Raw genomic sequence first — 20,153 nt, forward strand, 5'->3', positions numbered from 1 at the left:
AGCTTTTAAATTGTATTTTATATTACGTTTTATACTCTTGTTTTATACTTTGAATGTTTTTAATTTTTGTGAACTGCCCAGAGAGCTCCGGCTATTGGGTGGTATAGAAATGTAATAAATAAATAAATAATAACTGTAAGGCAGGTAAATAATGCCAAGCTGACACGTGGTATTTGGTAGCTAACAAAACAAAAATAAGTTTATTGTTATTTAAAAGCTTTAAATAAAAATATAATACTTTCACTCCTGTCTAATCTAAACTCTCCACTCACCAACCACCTCACTCTCTTCACACCAATCCTAAATCCCTAGAACCCAAACTCTTCTTACTCTGCAAATAAACCACTCTTCTCACATGCACTACTCCACAAACTCCCAACACTCTTCTTATATACTCTTCTTCCCCCCCGCCCACCTATTACATCATAAACCACACCCACTCAGTTCTAACATTCCATACTTACCAGATATACTAATTCAGACATATACAATATAATCAATTGTGGGGTAACGCCACAGCAACCAACTGCAGTTTCTCCAGTCTGCACACGCACCCTCCATCCAGTTACATCTGCCACAAGGAGGTTTGCACAAGAGGAGGAGTAATATGACAGGACTGGGAGAATTTACTACCCAACCTAGGGATGGGTAGTAAAAGCAAGGTCAAGGCAACTACAATGACTAGAGGATTATCCAACCTGCAAGGTCTCTAGGGAAATCCTTCAAGGTTACTTAGCAGCAAAACAGAAATGGCCTGGCAGTGATTCTGCTATGGAATTATATAGGGTGACCATATGAAAAGGAGGACAGGGCTCCTGTATCTTTAACAGTTGCATAGAAAAGGGATTTTCAGCAGGTATCATTTGTATATATGGAGAACCTGGTGAAATTCCATCTTCATCACAACAGTTAAAGGTGCAGGAGCTGTACTAGAGTGACTAGATTTAAAAGAGGGCAGGGCACCTGCAGCTTTAACTGTTGTGAGGAAAAGAAAATTTCAGCAGGTTCCCCATATACAAATGACACCTGCTGAAATTCCCTTTTCAATACAACTGTTAAAGATACAGACGCCCTGTCCTCCTTTTCATATGGTCACCCTAAATTATATGAACACCAGGAAAAACTTGGATCCCCAATTACTGGTGTCTATTGATACTACAAATTGTTGGGACTGTGACTGTCTCTATGAGGAGAAACATGGCCTAGTCTTTATTGGATATTTCTTCTGAACTTCATTTGTGTTTGCTAAGCCAACAGCCATTTTGTAAAATTCAGCCCCATGAATTTCTTGATCCGTTTTAAACGTGTCAAGACTTACTAAGAGGCATTCAAGCAATGTAAAAACAGTTATGGCTTTGAACAACCAGCCACTGTTTTTCTAAGAAGGCTTCTTTTGTTATTGAATGGAAATTCAAAACATGAAGATAAAAGCTTGCTGAACTTAAGGATGGTTGCTTTCATGTGAAAACTTGATTCACATCTCCTCTTACCTCAACTTTAGCTTCTGAAGTGACACCACACTGTAACAATCTGTTTGTTTTATGTTAACACACAAAGTAACATTTCGCTCAGATGTCTTCACATCCAACTCTAAAATACATTAAAACTAGCAGCATAAAGTCATGCAAATTGTCAGACACAGAGACATAGATCACACCTTTATGTTTATCACTTCAGTGCAACATCACCGGATGTCTTGCACAAGTGAATGGGCCAATGCAGTTCAATACTAGCACAGATAAAACTTTTATATAACTTCACGTTGCAAACATATCGGCTTTTAATGACGTCTATTCACACATTCAACTGCCAGTCATGTGTTGCGCATACATGTGTGAACCAGGCTAAGTAAAGCCAAAGAACTTAGTATTTTACATGGGTACCAAAGACTGTGATTGTACAGGACTGCAGCCTCCCAGGCTATCAGTTTGAAGCAAGACTTATTGATAAGTTGGCAGGCTGCTTAATATTTAAGGCCAAAATCATGGTTTGCCACTATGCAAATGGGCCTTGAGCACAAACTTGACCTCCCAATCAGGGTTGTAAGCTTCAAATGAAGGATGGGGGAGAAATTAGTTTGGTTTGCATTTTAATACAAACTGATCTAATTCGCCCTTCCCGAGCCAACATGTGAATCAGAGTGCAATCGCCCTTCTTTTTACACTGCAAATTTTGCGATAGTTTTCCATTCAAAAGTATGTACACAATGCATACATTAGAAAAAAATGCATTTAAAATGTATATTTTAGAGTAATGTTTACAAAAAATCATATTGGGGAAGCTGCATATGAATTTTCATGCAACTTTTTTTTTTTCAAAAAAAAGCATTTGCAAACTGATGCAGAAATAGGATGGAACACTTGTGCCTGAAAATATTTGAACCTTATAAAAAATGAAACAGGGCTATCCATCCCTACTTCAAACTGTAATTTGGCTTGGTTTGGAGGAGGAAAGATGCAAACCACGGTTTTGCATTTGATTGCAACAGAAAACTGTGGTTTGTGCCACAGAAAAAAAAATGTAATCAAATCAATGGAGCCCAAGGAGCAGGAAGGAAGCAGTGTGGAAGCTCAGAACTATGAATTGGTATGATGTCTAAAGTGAGCCAGTGAGACCCACTGCAGAGTAAACACATTTGGGATTTAGCTGTCAATTTACTGATTTTCTTAAAACTCAGCATTCCAATTCATAGGATTGAAGAGCATGCTGCAAAATGAGTAAGGAACGGCCCTCAAGGATCTCGTTAGACTACAACTCCCATCATCCCTGACCATTGCTCATGCTGGTTGGGGCTGATGGAATCTGGAGCCCAACAACATGTAGTGGGAAGACCGAGGTTTTCCATCCTGTTATGAAATAAGACTGAGCAATTAAGAAGATGATTCACAATGCAATGTGAACCAGTAATATATACCGTGCTCTCCAACGAAGAAGAACTTGAGGAATTTGGGTTGGAAAAGGGAGTGGCTAAAATCAGAACAAGTCAGTGCACAATAATATTTTCAATTTATTATCTTTGCCACAGTACAAATATTCACAAATCAAACATCCGTTGTCTGTCAATGTATGTAAACAAGTGCCCACAGTTGTCCCTATCCTGGTTTTAAGGTTGTGAATGTCTAAAAAAGTCCTTCAAAATCAAGTTTTGTCGTCTTCTTTTTTATCACTTGTGTGTGGAATCAGGAGCCCCCTTCTCTTGATAAAAGTCTTTTTCTTACCATACAGCCTATGCAATGCAATAAAATCACAGTGAAAGCCCTGGATAATCATGATCTTTACAACAGGACCCAATCCATTAGGTTAATTAATGCATTTAAATAAGCATTCTGTAGAAGAAATGAGGTTCCAGCTCCAGAAATCAACTGTTAGAAATGCTAGTTTCTACATAAAAACGACCTAAAAAATAACAATGAACCAACCCATCTCTTCTGTCTTTTCACAAGTCTGAACAGTTTCACTTGCGAAGATACTTTCCAGTCAGGAAAACAGTAGTGCAATTTAAGTAGTTTTACTTCATTTTAAAGTTACTTAAGTCCAGTACGCAAATGCCATAGCTTCGGTGGAAAGATAAGAAGATGCTCTGGTAAACAAGAAAAGAAAAACTTTGGCAAGCCCATGCAGGCTTACTAGTCCGTTAAAGCTTGTGTTAAAGTGTTGTTTTTTATGTTTTAAAAAAGTTTTATATATAAACTAAAAAAGCAGAAATAAATAGACAAATGACTGTAAACTGCCTTGAAATTTAAAATTTCTCATTGACAGCTGGCACAAGTTGACGTCATTTAAAACAGAAGAGAAGTTGGCCTTAAAAGGCTTTTCTGCTGCGGCATCCAAACCTGGAGAACCTTGATAACTACATTCTTAATTTAAAAAATAATAATAGCAACAGAGTCTAACAATGCCACTCATGAGCGTTGCCTCCGGCAGCCTCACTTCGACTTCTTCTTAAAGAGACTTTTTATTTTGGAGGACTTTTTGTTTCGCTCCCCGTTGTGACAGAGGTCTTGCGAGGTGCTACTTATCCGAGGGGTCGCAGAGGGTTCGTGGCCTGCTTTACTTTCGCTGCTGGTGGATGAACAGGAGGTGTGACGAGGCTTGGGAACCGGAACAGCGCTAGAGAGCTGATTCATGCTGCAGGACTTCTCCAGAATGCCGTTGTACACTTTGTTTGCTGGACTAAAGATCATACTTTTAGTTTCCGTCATGCCAACACAGTCAGGAGAACCCCTGGAAAGGTCAGCTGTTAGGGAGGACGAGTCTCCGGTAGATGACTCCTCTAGCGAGAGTTCCTCCCGGGATATTTTTTGAGGTGACAGGGGCTGATAGATTTCAAGGCTTGAAGGAGGAGACTGTTTCCTTACGACGGAGGAATTGAAGGAGTCACATTCGGAAGCTGTGTCTTGTACTTCCCTATAGCAAGGAGGAAACAAAATGGTAAGGTATCAGACTGTTCCGTTTAAGGATATATATAATCTTCAAAATACTTTTGATATAACCAAATGAAATTTTTAACTAAATCACTGAAACTTCGAATGGCTAAGGCATGGGAAAATACCACCTTTCAACCCAACTCTCTGCATCTATTTGACTAATTAATTGATCTAGTGAAGATACAATCCTAGAAGCACTTACTTGAGAGTAAGCTCCATTAAACACAATGGGCCTTACTTCTGAACAGACACGTATAAGACTGCACTGTAAAGAAGCTTCTGGCTGGCAAAAAAGATGCCCTGGTTAACTGGGCATGAGATTTTAAGTAAATAAGTTTTGATGATGCTTCTTGTCATTACTGTAATACAAATTACTTTTGGAAAACACTATCTTAAAAAAAAAGAGGCATTTCCTCGTCTCTTTCACAAAGGAGGGAATATCTCTTCTACAATGTCACCTGCTAAAACAGATATATGCTCATCTGAAGAGAAAGATACGCCTTTTGCTTCAAAAATTTGTGTCTTTACTCATGCAAAATTAAACTGATCAACTAAAACTTGTACAATTATATCAACTAAGATTATTTAAATCAGTGACAAGACAGCTTTACTGGTAATAATTAAAGATATAATTATTATATAATTATTAATATAATAGCTTCGGCTATTGGGCGGTATAGAAATGCAATAAATAAATAAATATATAATGAATTTAGCCTACCCCACACACGTGATTGAAATCCCCAATTTTTTAATCAAATGATAAATGGAAACAATTGATCTATCCTTCTTCCCTTCTGCATTAAAAGAAAGTGAGAAGGTCTTCTACTGTTTTTCTGACCGAGTAGTTTCAAAGGTTGGATTCACAAAATCCTAAGTTTGTGCAAATTGCTCCGGAGTTGTTCCTCTTCCATAACAAGGCTTCAAAGCACACATTTTACTGCCTAGAGACTACCTTAGAGATGGGCCAGGAAACCCAAGAGATGAAGTGCCAAAAACAGCCCATTCTGCTGACTTCATTGCTAGCTCAGAGTTAGACCGCTGTTAACAACTTCCAAGTTTGGACTCCCCTTGTAGACCATGTCAAGTATAACCACTTGTATGCTGCAACAGGTGAAAGTCTCAGCCCTATATATTTTGGATCCTACATACCTAAGAGACTGTTAACATAGAGGATCCAAAATATGTAGGGATTTACTATCCCATCACCAATTCTTAACATATATATGGAATAGTCACTTTATCATTCCTGTTGTGTGCCAAACTATAGACAGGAAAGACACACAGGCATTCCATGTAACTAGGGGAGCCATAACCTTCAAAACCAGTTCTAACTCAGGTCCTCACAGTGGAGTAGCAATGCTCATACCATTGCTTGTCAGCAGTGAAGTAAATGGCCTCCTCCTCCTCTTCTGTACGGTAAGCTGCAGGGCAACTGGACACTGAAAGGATGTCTGGATCTGCAGAGTGCAAAGTAGCTTGTGTATGCGAAGTGTGCTGCGTTTGTGCTGTGTGTTGTGACTGAGGAGATGATGGCATGATATTTCGCCTGGAGCGACACATGCTACTGCTCCTTGCTAAGGTGCTAGTTTTTACAATGGACCCTGAGAACAACAGAAGAGAACAACGTTAGTCAAAATCAATCAACTGCTCTAAGTTATCAACTGAGCTATTACTCTGCTCTACACAGAATATTTTATAACTACTACTGAAATTTCTTTTGCTACAACCCCATAGCATAAGAATTCTGAGTAAAGATGGAATTCATTTTAATTTTGAATAATCTATATTCTTCCTCCCCAAGTATTAATCTATACTTTTTTATTATTATTATTATTTTTTAAAAAAATTTCCCTTAATATCGAATATTCAAATTTAACCTATTAAACATATTTGTACTAAACATAACAGTGCTCCCCCCACCTCGGCATCTCATTCCTGTTTCCAAAAACTCATAGTTTCATCTGTTGGTGGTTTCCCACTTCCTTTAGAGAACACAATCTCTAGGAACTTTTTCCATATTCCCTCAAAATCGTTCGTTTTTACTATACCTCTTTTCATTTTAATATTACATGTCAATTTATCATTTATAGCGATGTCCCACACTTCTTTATACCATTCTTCAATACAATAGTCTCCTTGAATCTTCCAGTTCCTAGCTACAATCAACCTCGCAGCTGTCAGCAGGTTAGTTATCAGTTCTTTCGCTTCTTTATTACATTTAAGTTCTTCTTGCAGTGAGAGTAATGCAATCCTTGGTGTAACCTCTACTTTAAATCCCACAATCTGCTCAATCTCAAAGAACACCATCTTCCACAACTTTTGCACATGTTTACAATCCCACCACATATGTAAATACATTCCTTTTTCACCGTATTAATCTATACTTAAATACATTAGTAAATGAAACAGGCAAGGCAGATGTGAAACTGAACTCTACCGACTGAATCTCACAGCAAGTTTGGTTACCATTTTTAAAGTCTTAATACAGAAGCAACTCCTGACTCAAATATTTAACAGGAACCTATACCGTCTCATTTTGTATATTATGCATTACATTCTATTGGAAAACAGTAATTCTATTTACATCTGGTAGAATTTTAAGGATGAAACACCTTTACTTCATATAAAATGAAAGTCATGGCAAAAAGTATTTTAGCCTGGAACAAGAGAGACAGTATGCATGGAGTGTGTTCAAGGTGACCTATGATACCTGAGACAATGTCTAAGGAATCCTGAAAAATAGGAACCAAAACATCTCCGAAGTGAAGGACTACTTTAACATTATTGTTGATTAGATCATTCTGATGAGAAAATGTTAGGATTCTGTGTATCATAGAATAGCAGAGTTGGAAGGGGCCTACAAGGCCGAGTCCAACCCCCTGCTCAATGCAGAAATCAACCCTAAAGCATCCCTGACAGATGGTTGTCCATAGAATCATCATTTAGGTCCAGTTGGAACTGGATTTATATGCATCATCATCACCGCAGTTACTGGTGCATGCCAGGTAAAAAGCAAAGCAAAGTAATTTTCAAGTGCAGCAGGTAGGAGGGGGAGCTCTATCAGTACTTCCGTAGTGTAGTACAAAGTTTTCAGAATAGCCTTTTTTTTAATTAAAAATAAACACTTTCACAAAACATTACAGCTATGGAGTAAGGAGCTATGTGTAGTGTTAATATGATGCCACAAGCACGAAAGAGTTCATGATACTCCAATAACAACACTGCACTTACAATCTCAAAGTGCTAGAAAAGCCGTGGAGGTGAAAGAATAATATTTTGCAGCCATAAAAAAAATAGAGATTTGAGTGGTGGGGAAGATGTAGCCCAACAATATGTGAAGAAAGCTGTCCAGATCAGCTCTGCACATGCCTTTTTGAGGGATAATCACCAACCCCCTACTCCACTCACCCGAGTTCCTTCCTCCTCCCTACTACCTTCATTGGTCTCCCACGCGCACGACTGCCCCATTTCCAGAGAATGGAGAAAGAGTGACAAGGGGCAGCAAACATGAGCACAGCACAAATCTAATTTGGCTGTTTTTCTCACAGGCAGCCTATAAAGCATTGGCCCCCCTGTGACCGAGGCAACCTCTTTTCCAGCTTACATTCAAGAAGCAGCATAACGCATTTGGTCTATGCTTATTGTGATTACAGAGCGCGCTTTTTATTGTATTATTTGTATTGAATGTGTATAAATAGTGCTCTTTGTAAATTATATTAAGTGTTAATTTTGAAAATTACACGATGTCTTAAATTATATTTATTTCCTTAACTTCTTTGTTATCAACTGTTCAGTTTTTGGTTAAGGCTAGCACCGGTTTCTTGCAAAAATTTCTTTCTGCGCCTTCCTGGAAGCAAGGAGGGAGCAGCACTTATTATTATTATTATTATTATTATTATTATTATTTATTTATTTATTTATATAGCACCATCAATGTACATGGTGCTGTACAGAGTAAAACAATAAATAGCAAGACCCTGCCGCAAAGGCTTACATTCTAATAAATGTAAGCGCAAGTTGGATTTTCAAGGAAGTACATGTTTATTATTTACTGATTGATTATATTTTAATCCACCCAATAATCAATGTTCTTTGGGCAGATTATGAACAGTTAAAACACTAAAATGCCATCGAAGCAGTTAAAATATAAAATGCAATATATATATATATATATATATGTGTGTGTGTGTGTGTGTGTGTGTGTGTGTGTGAATAAACTACATTAAAATACAAAACAAAAAAATAAACAGCACAGGAATCAATAAAAGAGCAATACAAAATCTACAACTAGGTCTTTAAAATGTCCGGGAGATAAGAAAGGTCTTTGCCTGGTGCCGAAAAGGTAACAAGGGAAGTGTCAGGTGAACCTCTTTGAAGAGGGTTTTCCACAAGTGGAGTGACACAACTGAGGAGGCCCTCTCTCTTGTAGCCACCCACCAGGGGCATCCAGAGAAGGACCTCCGAAGATGAACTAAGGGTCCAAGTGGGTACATACTGCTTGCTTCTTGGAAAGCCGGAAAGGGTGGGTGGGTAAGAAGAGTGTGTAGGCAGTTTTCAAAACACAGTCCTTAAACTGAGAAGACTGCTCCTTTCTCCCTTCCTCCTACATTGCAAACATTTTAAACCCAATTAAGGAAAGCATGTTTTCCCCAAAGAGCTTAAAATATTCTCTCCCTGGGATCATTTTTTAACTTCCATAAATACTCTCACATTCAAAGGACTTTCGCTTTCCATTAAATACTGGGGGTTCCATCTGCTGTTGGTGATCTCTATTTTCTAGACCTCTACTATCTTTGCTCTGTTGCCTCTTAGATATTCTGCTGAGCCTCTTTATTTTATATTTCAATTCGCCCATTTTAGTCATTTGCCAAACTCCTGTGTACCTTCACGTGTCCAATGTCTTATTAGAGATACCATCACATACCATGAAACTGAGAAACTATTGGAGGAGTATCTTCATCAAGGTCATCCACTCCCCCTGCAATCGGATACGGTGGAATGGAGACTCGTGGCATTACCACCCAACTATGATCGGAGTAAAGTGATGAAGTCAGACTCGGTAATCCTGAGTTATGTGCTATCTGGAAGCCACAGATCTTTTCAATCTGCTGCCATCGATAGAGTCGCTCTCTTAAACAAGTTGTTAATTCAGAAAGTGCTTTCCTGGAGAGTAATAAAAAAGATTTTTTTAAAAAGGGGGGGAAGATATTTGCTATGCAAGTTACAGATGGAAACATTTATGATTATCTACATTGATATGTGCAATACAATATGCTGCAGGACCTAGATTTGTCCTTTGGAGTAAACTTAGATATTATAATAATAGTATAATATTATTTATATTATAGAATCTGGGTTTTTTTAATTTAAAATGTGAGTCCACATTAAAATGTTGAACTCTGTGGAATTGAACTTGTTTAGGCAACAAACACAATGGCCTCTTACTTTGCTTCCAGAATCTTGTGGTCTACTTCATCAAGAGAAGAGCTGTGCGCAACATGTAACGTCCCAAAGACAGTATTTCTCTTCTTCTTAATCTTTTCTGCCTAAAATTAAGGGCAAACAATGCAATGGCTAAATAGAGATGTATATGCTTTTCATAGACAGTGAGCTATGCGTGAAAAGTATTACCAGCTTCAGCTATCAGCAACCTAAGCATAGCATTATCCAAAGAGCCACTGTCCTACCAGCATCTCCAAAATAGAATGAAAACTCCTTCACAAATATGCAAAGGCATATCCAGAAGTATTATCAACAGCTGCCCCGTAACCATGAATCTCCAACAAAGCAGCTTGGAATGGGCCAATATTAGCATTTATTTAAAATTATTCATACACTGTCTTTCAGGGCAAGCTCTCCCAATGCAGCATATACAGTAACAATTTAAAACAATACAATTAGCATGCATTATTTATAATGGGATAATTTGTGTTTACTGTCTTAGTTGTTGTCCATCATGAGCTTTAAAGTATAGGACAAAATTCTAAAGCTTAAAACATTAAGCTGGACTGAACTTCGAAAGTAGAGTGGGTCCAGCAGAGTGGTAGGAGCAAGTACCACCATCCTGGCACACCAGCTCTTTGAAAGTGGAGGTATAGTAGCAAGAGAAAAAGAACAACCAAAATGCAATGTTCTAGAATTGCAATTATCATTTTTTTCACCCAAAATCTGGAAGCGGCACATTAGAGTGTGTGGCATTCATATGTGTGGGCAGTCTCCGCAAGAAATACAAATATCTAGCTACAATCCTGCATCCTAGAGGAACAAAATCAATAGAATCATCAGAGGAACAAAATCAATAGAATCATCAGAGGAACAAAATCAATTTGTTATGACTCAAAAATGCTCTAACCTCTTCCTTGGCAATCGCTAGTTGCATTTCTGCATTTTGTCTCTTAATGTTGTAGTACTGTACTTCCACTTCATGCGTCAACTGGAGCCATTTCTGCAGGGCATCAGGAACAGACCAATTGCTTCTCAGTTCAAACTCCTTCTCAGCCTTTTTTAAGGCCATGCGGACCTGGAAGAGAGAAGTAGAGCCATTAATTCACAAAGCCTGAAGTATATATATTGGAATGATTTTGCCCATTTACACTGTTGTGAACTGCATATGCAATGTTTGGTCACGGAACATTGGTATATGATAAGATTGTAATGTTTAGTTGATTAACCCATTAATCAGCTAAAGCAGATTTGAAAAGGCACCACCCAGTTTATCAGACAGCAGGCTTTAACAGTTGTTAATACTGTAATTATTGTTAAAATACTAGTACATACAGAAAATGTATGTAGCAGACACGGTCTTCAAAGATCCATTCATTCTCTCACACTCAGGAGGAAATGCCTCTTTGAAAGGGGTGTCTGAGATCAGAACTGCTTGCACCATCCAAAAAGTATGCTTTTTTCTTCAGAACTATAGTGTTTATTCATGTACAAGTTGATAAAAAAAAATCAATTGATTAACAAATACTTTAAAACCCACATGACTGGATAACAGCCCTAACATATAAACATTAATAGTGCCCTTGAACGAGTTCTGTTTCCATTGTTTTCCCCTTAAACAGAAACGAGAAACTTTGTGGCTTACTGCTCGACACCCCCTGTAAAATTCCTTGTTTGCAAGCACCGTAGCTCATATTTTTAAATATTTATCTAGGGATATAGCACTAGAAAACTCTCTCTTAGTTCTTCCCCTCATTCAGATCCTGACACTACCTTGTGTGCATGTCAGGCTTGCAAATTGCAAGAGATCAGATAATGAAGTGTCCTAATATCAAGTGTCAAGAATTTTTTTGTTCCACTGTACAACAAAGAAACTATTATAATGCTTAAAAAGCATTGTCAAAGCTAAGGATAGTTGATGGGCCTGAATTGGCCTTGCTCATTAACAGGAGCGTGGAATGAACATCAAGAAGTATACAAGGAACAACTAACAACGTGTTTGCGGTTTTTCATATATAGATGGATATCAGGGGCAACGGCCAAAGGTAAACTTAATCCCAGGCCTTCTGGAGCCTGAGCTAGAGCCCTGCTCCTTGAGCTACCATGTATGTTGGGCACCATAGGCCTCCTGAGGCTTACTGGCTCTTTGCCTTGCTTCACCCGGCACAGAGATTAGTCTCTGCTGTTTCCTGTCCCTATATAAACATTTCTATTCTGTTAAGCCTACGAAACAAACAGGTACCATGTACAGCTCATAGGCTCCAGTCCTTGCTTTTCCCTTTCTTGCTCTGCTTTGCTCACCAAGCCTTTCTCTGCTCCCTCATTTCCACTGATCACGTTACCCACTTCCCTCCCAGGTTCAGCCTCTTATGTTTAAACTACTTTTCTGAAAGAGACCTCAGCTTGCCCCTCTTGCAATTTCATCTTGTCCCTTGGTAAAATGCTGCAGGATGCTTAACTTGCTTGAAACGGCGCAGGTGAGAATATCTAGATCCTTCTGTTCTCCCCCACCCCCAAAAGGCCTAATGCTCTTGCTCAAAGGGAGCATATCATTTCTCTACTAGATCTACAGTTCTAAACTAGCTTAGAAGTAGGAGTTTAAGCTTACTGCATTAAAAGAAACCACCATGGTAAATGTGCCATGTCACGAAATCTAAAAACAAGCTGAAAATTAGACTGTAGATTCAAGTATACACATACCTGCACCAGCTCCTCTTCTGCATATTTAAGTCTGCTGAGTTCACATTCTGCTCCTTCCCTCAACTCTCTTAGCCGACATGCTTCCCGTTTTGCATCACTGATTTCATCCATCATTTTGCGCTCTAGGTTTTGCTTTTCTACAGCAACGGTTCGATTCTCTTCCTGTGCCTTTTCAAGCCTTCAAAGTAGACATTTTCACACACACACAAGTTAATAGTGTTTAATTAGTTCTGTTCATGGTTCAACTGATTGGACAAATAATTTAAGCTGCTCTGTGGTTTCACCAAGTAGCACCTTTCTACATCACAAGTACTGGGAGATGTAACACTGAAGGATTACCTCTTGGTTTGACTAACTAGCTGAGTTTTACTCATAAAATTACCCTGCTAAACCCTCAAATTCATGAAGGACAACAGAATTCTACCATCTGATTATATCACAGGAATGCTGCTGCTTAGTGACTTACAGCATGACCTGGGAAGTCTCCTTTTCACATGTTAACACAGCCGTGAACTCACTAGGTGACACATGCAAGCCACCATCTCTGGGCATCTGCTCCCTACAATATGAATGTAAGACTACCAACCTGCCCCGCAAGATCCTCATAAGGACTTTGAACACCCTAAAGCACTATATAAACTCTAAGTTTTCGTTCACATACCTCCCTTGCAATTCACATAGGCTCTGCTCTGCTGTCTGAAGGCTTTCCAAATCTTTCATCATTTTTGTGATGTGCTCTTTTGAAGACTTGTTCTGGGTATATGCAAACCAGCAGCCTCCAACACCAATCACTATAGAAATTGTGAGTACGAAATCTTTCATCCAGTTGTGAGGCGGTCCTGGAAATGCAGTTATAGAGATTAAATGTAACAATTTAGACACCACACATACATTGGGATGCACTGGATAGAACCCTAAACCATAGTTCAGTATTATGAGAATGAGATACTGTGAACTCAGGCTTATGCACTCCTCCACCTGTCCTCTCTAGTGTGGCCATGAACACTTTGCACTTAGAAGGTGGCTACTTGCGATGTAATGTGCATCACAGTCCCAGCTCTTCTCTTGGCAAAATGTATGGACAGGTGCCTTAAAGAAGAGGCAATGCAATCCTGATTGGTTACTGTTACCCATTGGACCAGTCGAGGAAATATTCCACTCACACTAACTCAGCTACAGCATGACACCCACTAGAAGATGGTGCTGTAGCAGTGGCAAACAAAAGCTGCACAGAGTGATGAGAAAATGTTTATAGTTAAACATTTGCTATAGCCCGAATTTAGAATATGACTGCCCACCTGCTATTTCATTTGACTTAAAAGTCAGCATTAAACTAGGTGACAGAAAGTGACATTTTAAACCTATTTTAAACCTACAGAGGCACAACTGTAATTACAGTTATTAATTGTAGCTTTTCTGTTCTGGGAAGTGGGGCATTTGATGTAGCTTTCAGGTCTGACCTAAAGTCTTGTACACGAGCACACACACACACACACAGCAAGATTCATATGGACAGATACTGAACAATATCACAGTGGCATGCATCACTGAATGATATTCTCTCAGTGGAATTTGCTGGCCTAAATGCAAAGGACATCAGAGTTCAGCAAAACAATACATTCCGCTAGCAGTTAAAAGGTGTGGGCATGGGTTGGGAAGGAAATGAAAATTGTACTAACGTGTAAGAGGTCCAAATAAAACAACATCCAAGGCCTTCAGCTGAAGTTTCTGCCTGTGGCTCCGATCAATTATTTTCAACTGAGATATCATAAAGGCAGGTTCATTAACTGCTATCCTGCACACAATAAAGTACAGAATTTAAGATCCTTCTCCTGAAAGTAGCCATTAAAGACACAACTAAAAAATGTACATCCTGCGTTATGCAGTAACCCTAAAAATCACACATTGAAACAGTCACTATGTTTTTTCCATGTATCAATTACATGGTTAGCATGTACAAATGTTAAAATAGAGGAGGTAGGGCATAACATACCAGTCTGATGTCAGGCTAAACAAACGTGTTCCTCTATACTAAATAGATAATGAACTTCAGAAATTTCTTATTTTGCTATTTGTCTGTATCTGGAATGACATTTTACCAAATAAATAAATAGTTGCAATGTTTTTATTTTCAGCCCACTGATAACAACTAGTATGCAATTCAAGCACTTCTATTCAAGAATATAGATTTGTATTACCATGTTCCTATGTTCTATGTTCCCTGGAGCAAACCTATAATCCCAGGATTCTTCAGAGTCCCGCCTCCAAGGTTGCATAAATTGCTAAAACCTCAGAAGGGGGACTCTGTAATCCAATTCCACCCCCACTCCCACCCCCCGACAACCACCACGGAAAGACCTGTACACTGCACTCTACATCTAAGATCCTCCTCCGAGTGCCTACTCTGAGGAAAGCTCGGAGGAGGGCAACAAGGGAGAGGGCCTTTCCAGTGGTGGCCCCCCAATTATGGAATGATCTCCCAACGAGGTTCGCCTGGCGCCAACATTGTTATCTTTCAGGCACCAGGTCAAGACCTTTCTCTTCTCCCAGGCATTTAACAGCATTTAACAACGTTAAGATTGTTTGTTTTTTAACAGACCTCAGAACTGTTGTTTTAAAATGGATACCGTTGTTCTTATACTGCTGTTATGATTTTGATGGTTTTAAATTTTTGTATACTTCTTAATGCTCACTGTTTTTAACTGTTGTAAACCACCCAGAGAGCTTTGGCTATGGTATATAATGTGATAAATAAATCACTAAATAAATATTATTATTATTATTATTATTATTATTATTATTATTATTATTATTAATTTATTTATATAGCACCATCAGTGTACATGGTGCTGTACAGAGTAAAACAGTAAATAGCAAGACCCTGCCGCATAGGCTTACAATCTAATAAAATCATAGTAAAACAATAAGGAGGGGAAGAGAATGCAAACAGGTACAGGGTAGGGTAAGCAGGCACAGGGTAGGGTAAAACTAACAGTAGAAAGTAACAGTAGAAGTCTGCACAACATCAAGTTTTAAAAGCTTTAGGAAAAAGAAAAGTTTTTAGTTGAGCTTTAAAAGCTGCGGTTGAACTTGTAGTTCTCAAATGTTCTGGAAGAGCATTCCAGGCGTGTATTACAAGTTCATAAAAACAGCGTTGGGGGGCCTGGGAGAGGTCTGAAAGTGGGCATTGCAGTGAGTGGGGAGGGGAGGAGAAAGGAGAGGCCAAGATATGAGAAATCTATGGCCTCGCCACCCACCCACCCATAGACTCAGGGGTTCATTTTCAGGGGGAAAGAGGATGGAGAGGCCTCTGTCACTCTTCCCACCCTGCCCGTAGCAGTCCAGCGGTGGATTGGATACTCTGAAGCCTACAAGATTGGAGGCTTCCATCCAATGAAAATGCACCCTTAACGTAGGAATCAGCAAAGTTTGAATTAGAATGGATAAACCGCTGTACTATCACATAGAATAGTATGGCTACTTCAGTATAAGTGCGATAATGTAGCATCAAGGAGAAGACATCTGAGGAAAACAATATTTCATGATAAGAAATGCTTAAATTACATTGACCTAAAGTTTAATATATTTCACGGAGTATGCTCTGAACAAACTGCATGACACTTCAATAGTTCCCCAGACAAGAAGAAAATGGGAAATATAAGTGTGTTACAAAGCCCACATTTTGCTCCTCTCTGAAAGAAATGTTTCAAAACCTGCCACAAAAAAGGTACAACATGTACAGAACTTAGCAGTGTTGAAAAAAGTCACCTTGGCAACGTCGTCCCTTTCACATTATTTTCTCTGAAATTCTTCTCATACTGAGGAAGTTCAACAAACTCCACCAGCCACTGAAGAGTCTCCTCTTGCGTCCAGTTGTGAACTATAACAAATACATAAGTATTACTTAAACAGCCTGGATTATCAAGAATTAAATCAACAGCACAATTAAAAAGCAAAAAGTAACTTATTGGCAAGTTCGCCGTCTTCATCATGTGCTCATCAGAGTCAAGATTACAGAACGATTATGAGCAAGTAATTCTTAAAAATATTCCCTTATTAAAAATTCCATGGCATAATTGAAAAATAAAAGATCTTGTGACTGCTAAAGTGTACTCAGAGTTCCTGACCCTGTTATCCCTCATCCCTTACTATAGAATGGCATATAAGCAAACAGGTATTGTGCCTGTTTAAACAAATAGCAGAGTGAGATCTTTGCTCCCATTTGATGGAGTCAGTGTATTTGCTTTGGAATCTCATGAGTTTATGCCATTTTGATGTGAGAGGGTAATTAAAAGAAGGTCAGTTGGGCAATGAAAAAATAAAGGAAAGAAAGTAACATATGTAGACTAAAATATTATTACCAGTGATATTTAATACCGTATTTCTTCGATTGTAAGACACCATCGATTGTAAAACGCACACTAATTTCAGTACCAACAACAGGGGGGGAAATAAAAACTAAGACACACCCGCAATTCTAAGACGCACCCCATTTTTCGAGATGTTTATATGGGGGGAAAAGTGTGTCTTAGAATCGAAGAAATAGGGTATATCAAAATACAATATATCCAGTATAGCCTAAGTAACAAAACAACTGAACTGATCAATGTTGAACAAGCTAAAATATTTATCTTCATATTCAGATCCAGTTCTTAGTAATGTGAAAACCAGTTGTGCAATGGGTGAGATCTATGTATAAGACCTCACAGACAACAAGAAAAGACAATTACTTAAATATAGAAGGGACCGTAACCTTGGCCTCAGCTGACAGCTTTAGAAATTACATGACACTATAATTACATGCCAATAACATTCTCACTGGGATAGAAAGAGCTCTTCTGGCATGTCAAAGTGTTTGCTCCTACCCTGTGCAATTTTGACTTTTCTTTCTTTCCTCAGAAGGCCCTTGATATTTCATCATCTGCTCAGTTTCAGAAACCTTTTGCAAGGCAGCATTAGGTGGGGGGCAAAGTACATCTCAATGTACAAGCCCAACACATCCTTGAGTACGTGGAACTAGCTGAAATGATGGGTGGATCCTGACCCTAATCTTAACTTAACTGACAGTACACTGGCAAAATAGTACAATACAGGTCTATACTGACATGTTTATTTATACTGAGTGGAGGTATCCAATATTTTCACTCCCTGACTATCATCAGTACAAGATAGAGCACTAACTGCAATGTTGTTTTACAATCAGGACAGATAAATAACACCTGTTACAGAGGTCTTAACACAGAACAGATTGACCGCTGATGGAGACAGAATGAACACCACTGCGGTTTTGTAAAAAAAATATCTAGAAGGTTTTAAATTTGTAATTTATTTTGTTGTACAGGTTAGTTCTTTCTTATGTGGGGGTAGAGACAAAAAACAGTTTAGATAAGAAATGTGGTCTTAAAACATAACAGACCATAATGAAGATGAGATGTAGGGTGTTAAAAGATAAATAAAAGAAGTTATTTATGACTATACAGCCGGGAACAGATTTAGGGAGTGGAGGAGAGTGCCGAGTTAATATAAATAACTACATTTGCTGTAATAATAAAAAATATTATGAGCATTTCCTCTAATACAAACGTTTAAGTTGATTATATCACGAGTAGGTTAGTCCAGTAAAAACTTAGTGTAGAGGCCCATATATTGTATTAGACTCTGAGTGTTGTTCCTTTTATTTAATTTTAAGTTGGATGAACTTGTTTACCATGTAATATGACTTTATATATATTTTACTTGAATGTCTTATAGCTCCTGACGAAGGATCTCCAGATCCGAAACGTTGAGCGTTGTACAAGTTTGATTGAAAGTGTTTTGAACATTTTTAAATGTATATTTCTGATAAAAATAAAGAAATTTCTTTTGACATTTCTTAGCACCAGAGCTAGTAGCCTCTTTTTCTTATGATCATATTGTACCAATATTCCAGTCAAGGAGTATTATCTGCAATGATTCCTGCATTGAGCAGGGGGTTGGACTCGATGGCCTTGTAGGCCCTTTCCAACTCTGCTTTTCTATGATTCTATGATTCTATTGTGTCTGTGCATTTACAGGAGCTTCTCCTCCTGCAATGGGGCTTTCACACTTCTAAAAATGACCTGAAAAGAACAGAAACGTTAATTTCTAGAACAGGGCAGGTGAGCAGAGCTCACAGAAGGCAGCTTTTTAGGAAGTGTAAGGGCACCATTGTGGAAGCGGTCACTCCTGAGAGCACAACGGAACTAATGGAGGTGCTGCCAGCATCTAATTGGTTCAACTTGTTGCCAATCCAATCTATAAAGAAAATGTTTTAATTCAAAATGGTGCACAGCGGGGCTGCCGCCTCATCCGACTGCCACTGCAGGACGTTCCTTTGGCAGTGGCACTGCATGAGGAGGGACGGGGGGCATTTGGGGGCTTCTGCTGGACCACAGGGATTGGGTGTGTACTCCATGGTCCAGCCCTAGCAGCACCAATGTTTCTGGTTCATGTCCTGGCTCAGCTTACAAGTGCTGGCTTGGTGCCACAATGTACCTGAAGGGCTACTTGTTCCTGCCTGTGGCCTGAGATCATCATCTGAGGCTCTGTTACAAGTGCCTCCATGTGCTCAGGTTCGGCAGGTGTCAATGCATAATGACTTTGTTGACTTTGGGATGCCAGGCAAATACCGTTTTGTTCTCTGAAGCCTTCTACGTTTTCAGCTTGCTGCTTGTTTTTACTCCAGCCTATGTTTTAAAACTGCATTTTAAAATTGTCCTTTCTGTGCTGCCTTGATATTTACCTTCTGCTTTTAAAATACTATTCTTGCTGCTTTTATTGTAGTGTGTGTGTGTGTGTGTGTGTGTGTGTGTGTGTGTGTGTGTGTGTGAGAGAGAGAGAGAGAGAGAGAGAGAGAGAGAGAGAGAGAGAGAGAGAGTTTTAAGTGATGTTTTTGGTTTATAATTGGTTCAATTGTGTTAGTTTGTATTAGGTATGTCACCCTGCAAGCTTTAGCTATGGGGTGACTCATAAACAGAATAAATGTATGAATAGACAACTAAATATTTCACTACAGTGGCTCTCTATAAACAATACCATGCCATTTCAATGCTAGCAATTCCACACACAAATATTACACAGAAACAGAAAGCATCATCACTTTACCATGTTAATTTCTTAGCAGATCTAACTCAGACTTTAAATAGTCAACACTATTTTTCACACATAACATAGGGCACAGCAAAGAGAAACTAAAAAAAAGCATTACAATACATAGACTGACTAAGACAAACATTACAACTGTCTGGTTTTAGGTTGTCAGTATTCACTCATTTAGCTGCTTCATAATCAAGGATGACAATAAAACAGGAATACAGTTCTGCTAAAACTGTAGGTCTATAGCAGGGCTGCAGAACATCTTTCACCGCAATGGCCAAATATTATACTTCAAGCGACCATTTTCTATTTTCCACTCAGTTCATGCAACCTTCTCCCCCTCCCTCCCTCCCTCCCTCCCTCCCTCCCTCCCTCTCTCTCTCTCTCTCTCTCTCTCTCTCTCTCTCTCTCTCTCTCTCTCACACACACACACACACACACACACACACACACACACTTCCTCAAACT

At 38.8% G+C, this 20,153-nt stretch overlaps 1 protein-coding gene across 1 annotated transcript in view; it reads right to left on the reverse strand.

Annotated features, from left to right (window-relative positions):
- Window positions 1-2,994: 2,994 nt before the first annotated feature.
- Window positions 2,995-20,153, reverse strand: part of STIM2 (stromal interaction molecule 2) — a 75,546-nt gene continuing 58,387 nt past the window's right edge. The window contains exons 4-12 of the mRNA XM_063135119.1: window positions 16,341-16,452; window positions 14,252-14,367; window positions 13,234-13,411; window positions 12,573-12,750; window positions 10,783-10,950; window positions 9,876-9,976; window positions 9,355-9,593; window positions 5,797-6,031; window positions 2,995-4,407 (exon numbers count right to left, since the gene is read on the reverse strand). Of these exons, the coding sequence (XP_062991189.1) occupies window positions 3,927-4,407; window positions 5,797-6,031; window positions 9,355-9,593; window positions 9,876-9,976; window positions 10,783-10,950; window positions 12,573-12,750; window positions 13,234-13,411; window positions 14,252-14,367; window positions 16,341-16,452 (1,808 nt within the window). The 3' untranslated portion in view covers window positions 2,995-3,926. The remainder of the gene's footprint in view (window positions 4,408-5,796; window positions 6,032-9,354; window positions 9,594-9,875; window positions 9,977-10,782; window positions 10,951-12,572; window positions 12,751-13,233; window positions 13,412-14,251; window positions 14,368-16,340; window positions 16,453-20,153) is intronic.

This window comes from Elgaria multicarinata, chromosome 10 (genome assembly GCF_023053635.1).
Source record: "Elgaria multicarinata webbii isolate HBS135686 ecotype San Diego chromosome 10, rElgMul1.1.pri, whole genome shotgun sequence".
Lineage (NCBI taxonomy): Eukaryota > Metazoa > Chordata > Lepidosauria > Squamata > Anguidae > Elgaria > Elgaria multicarinata.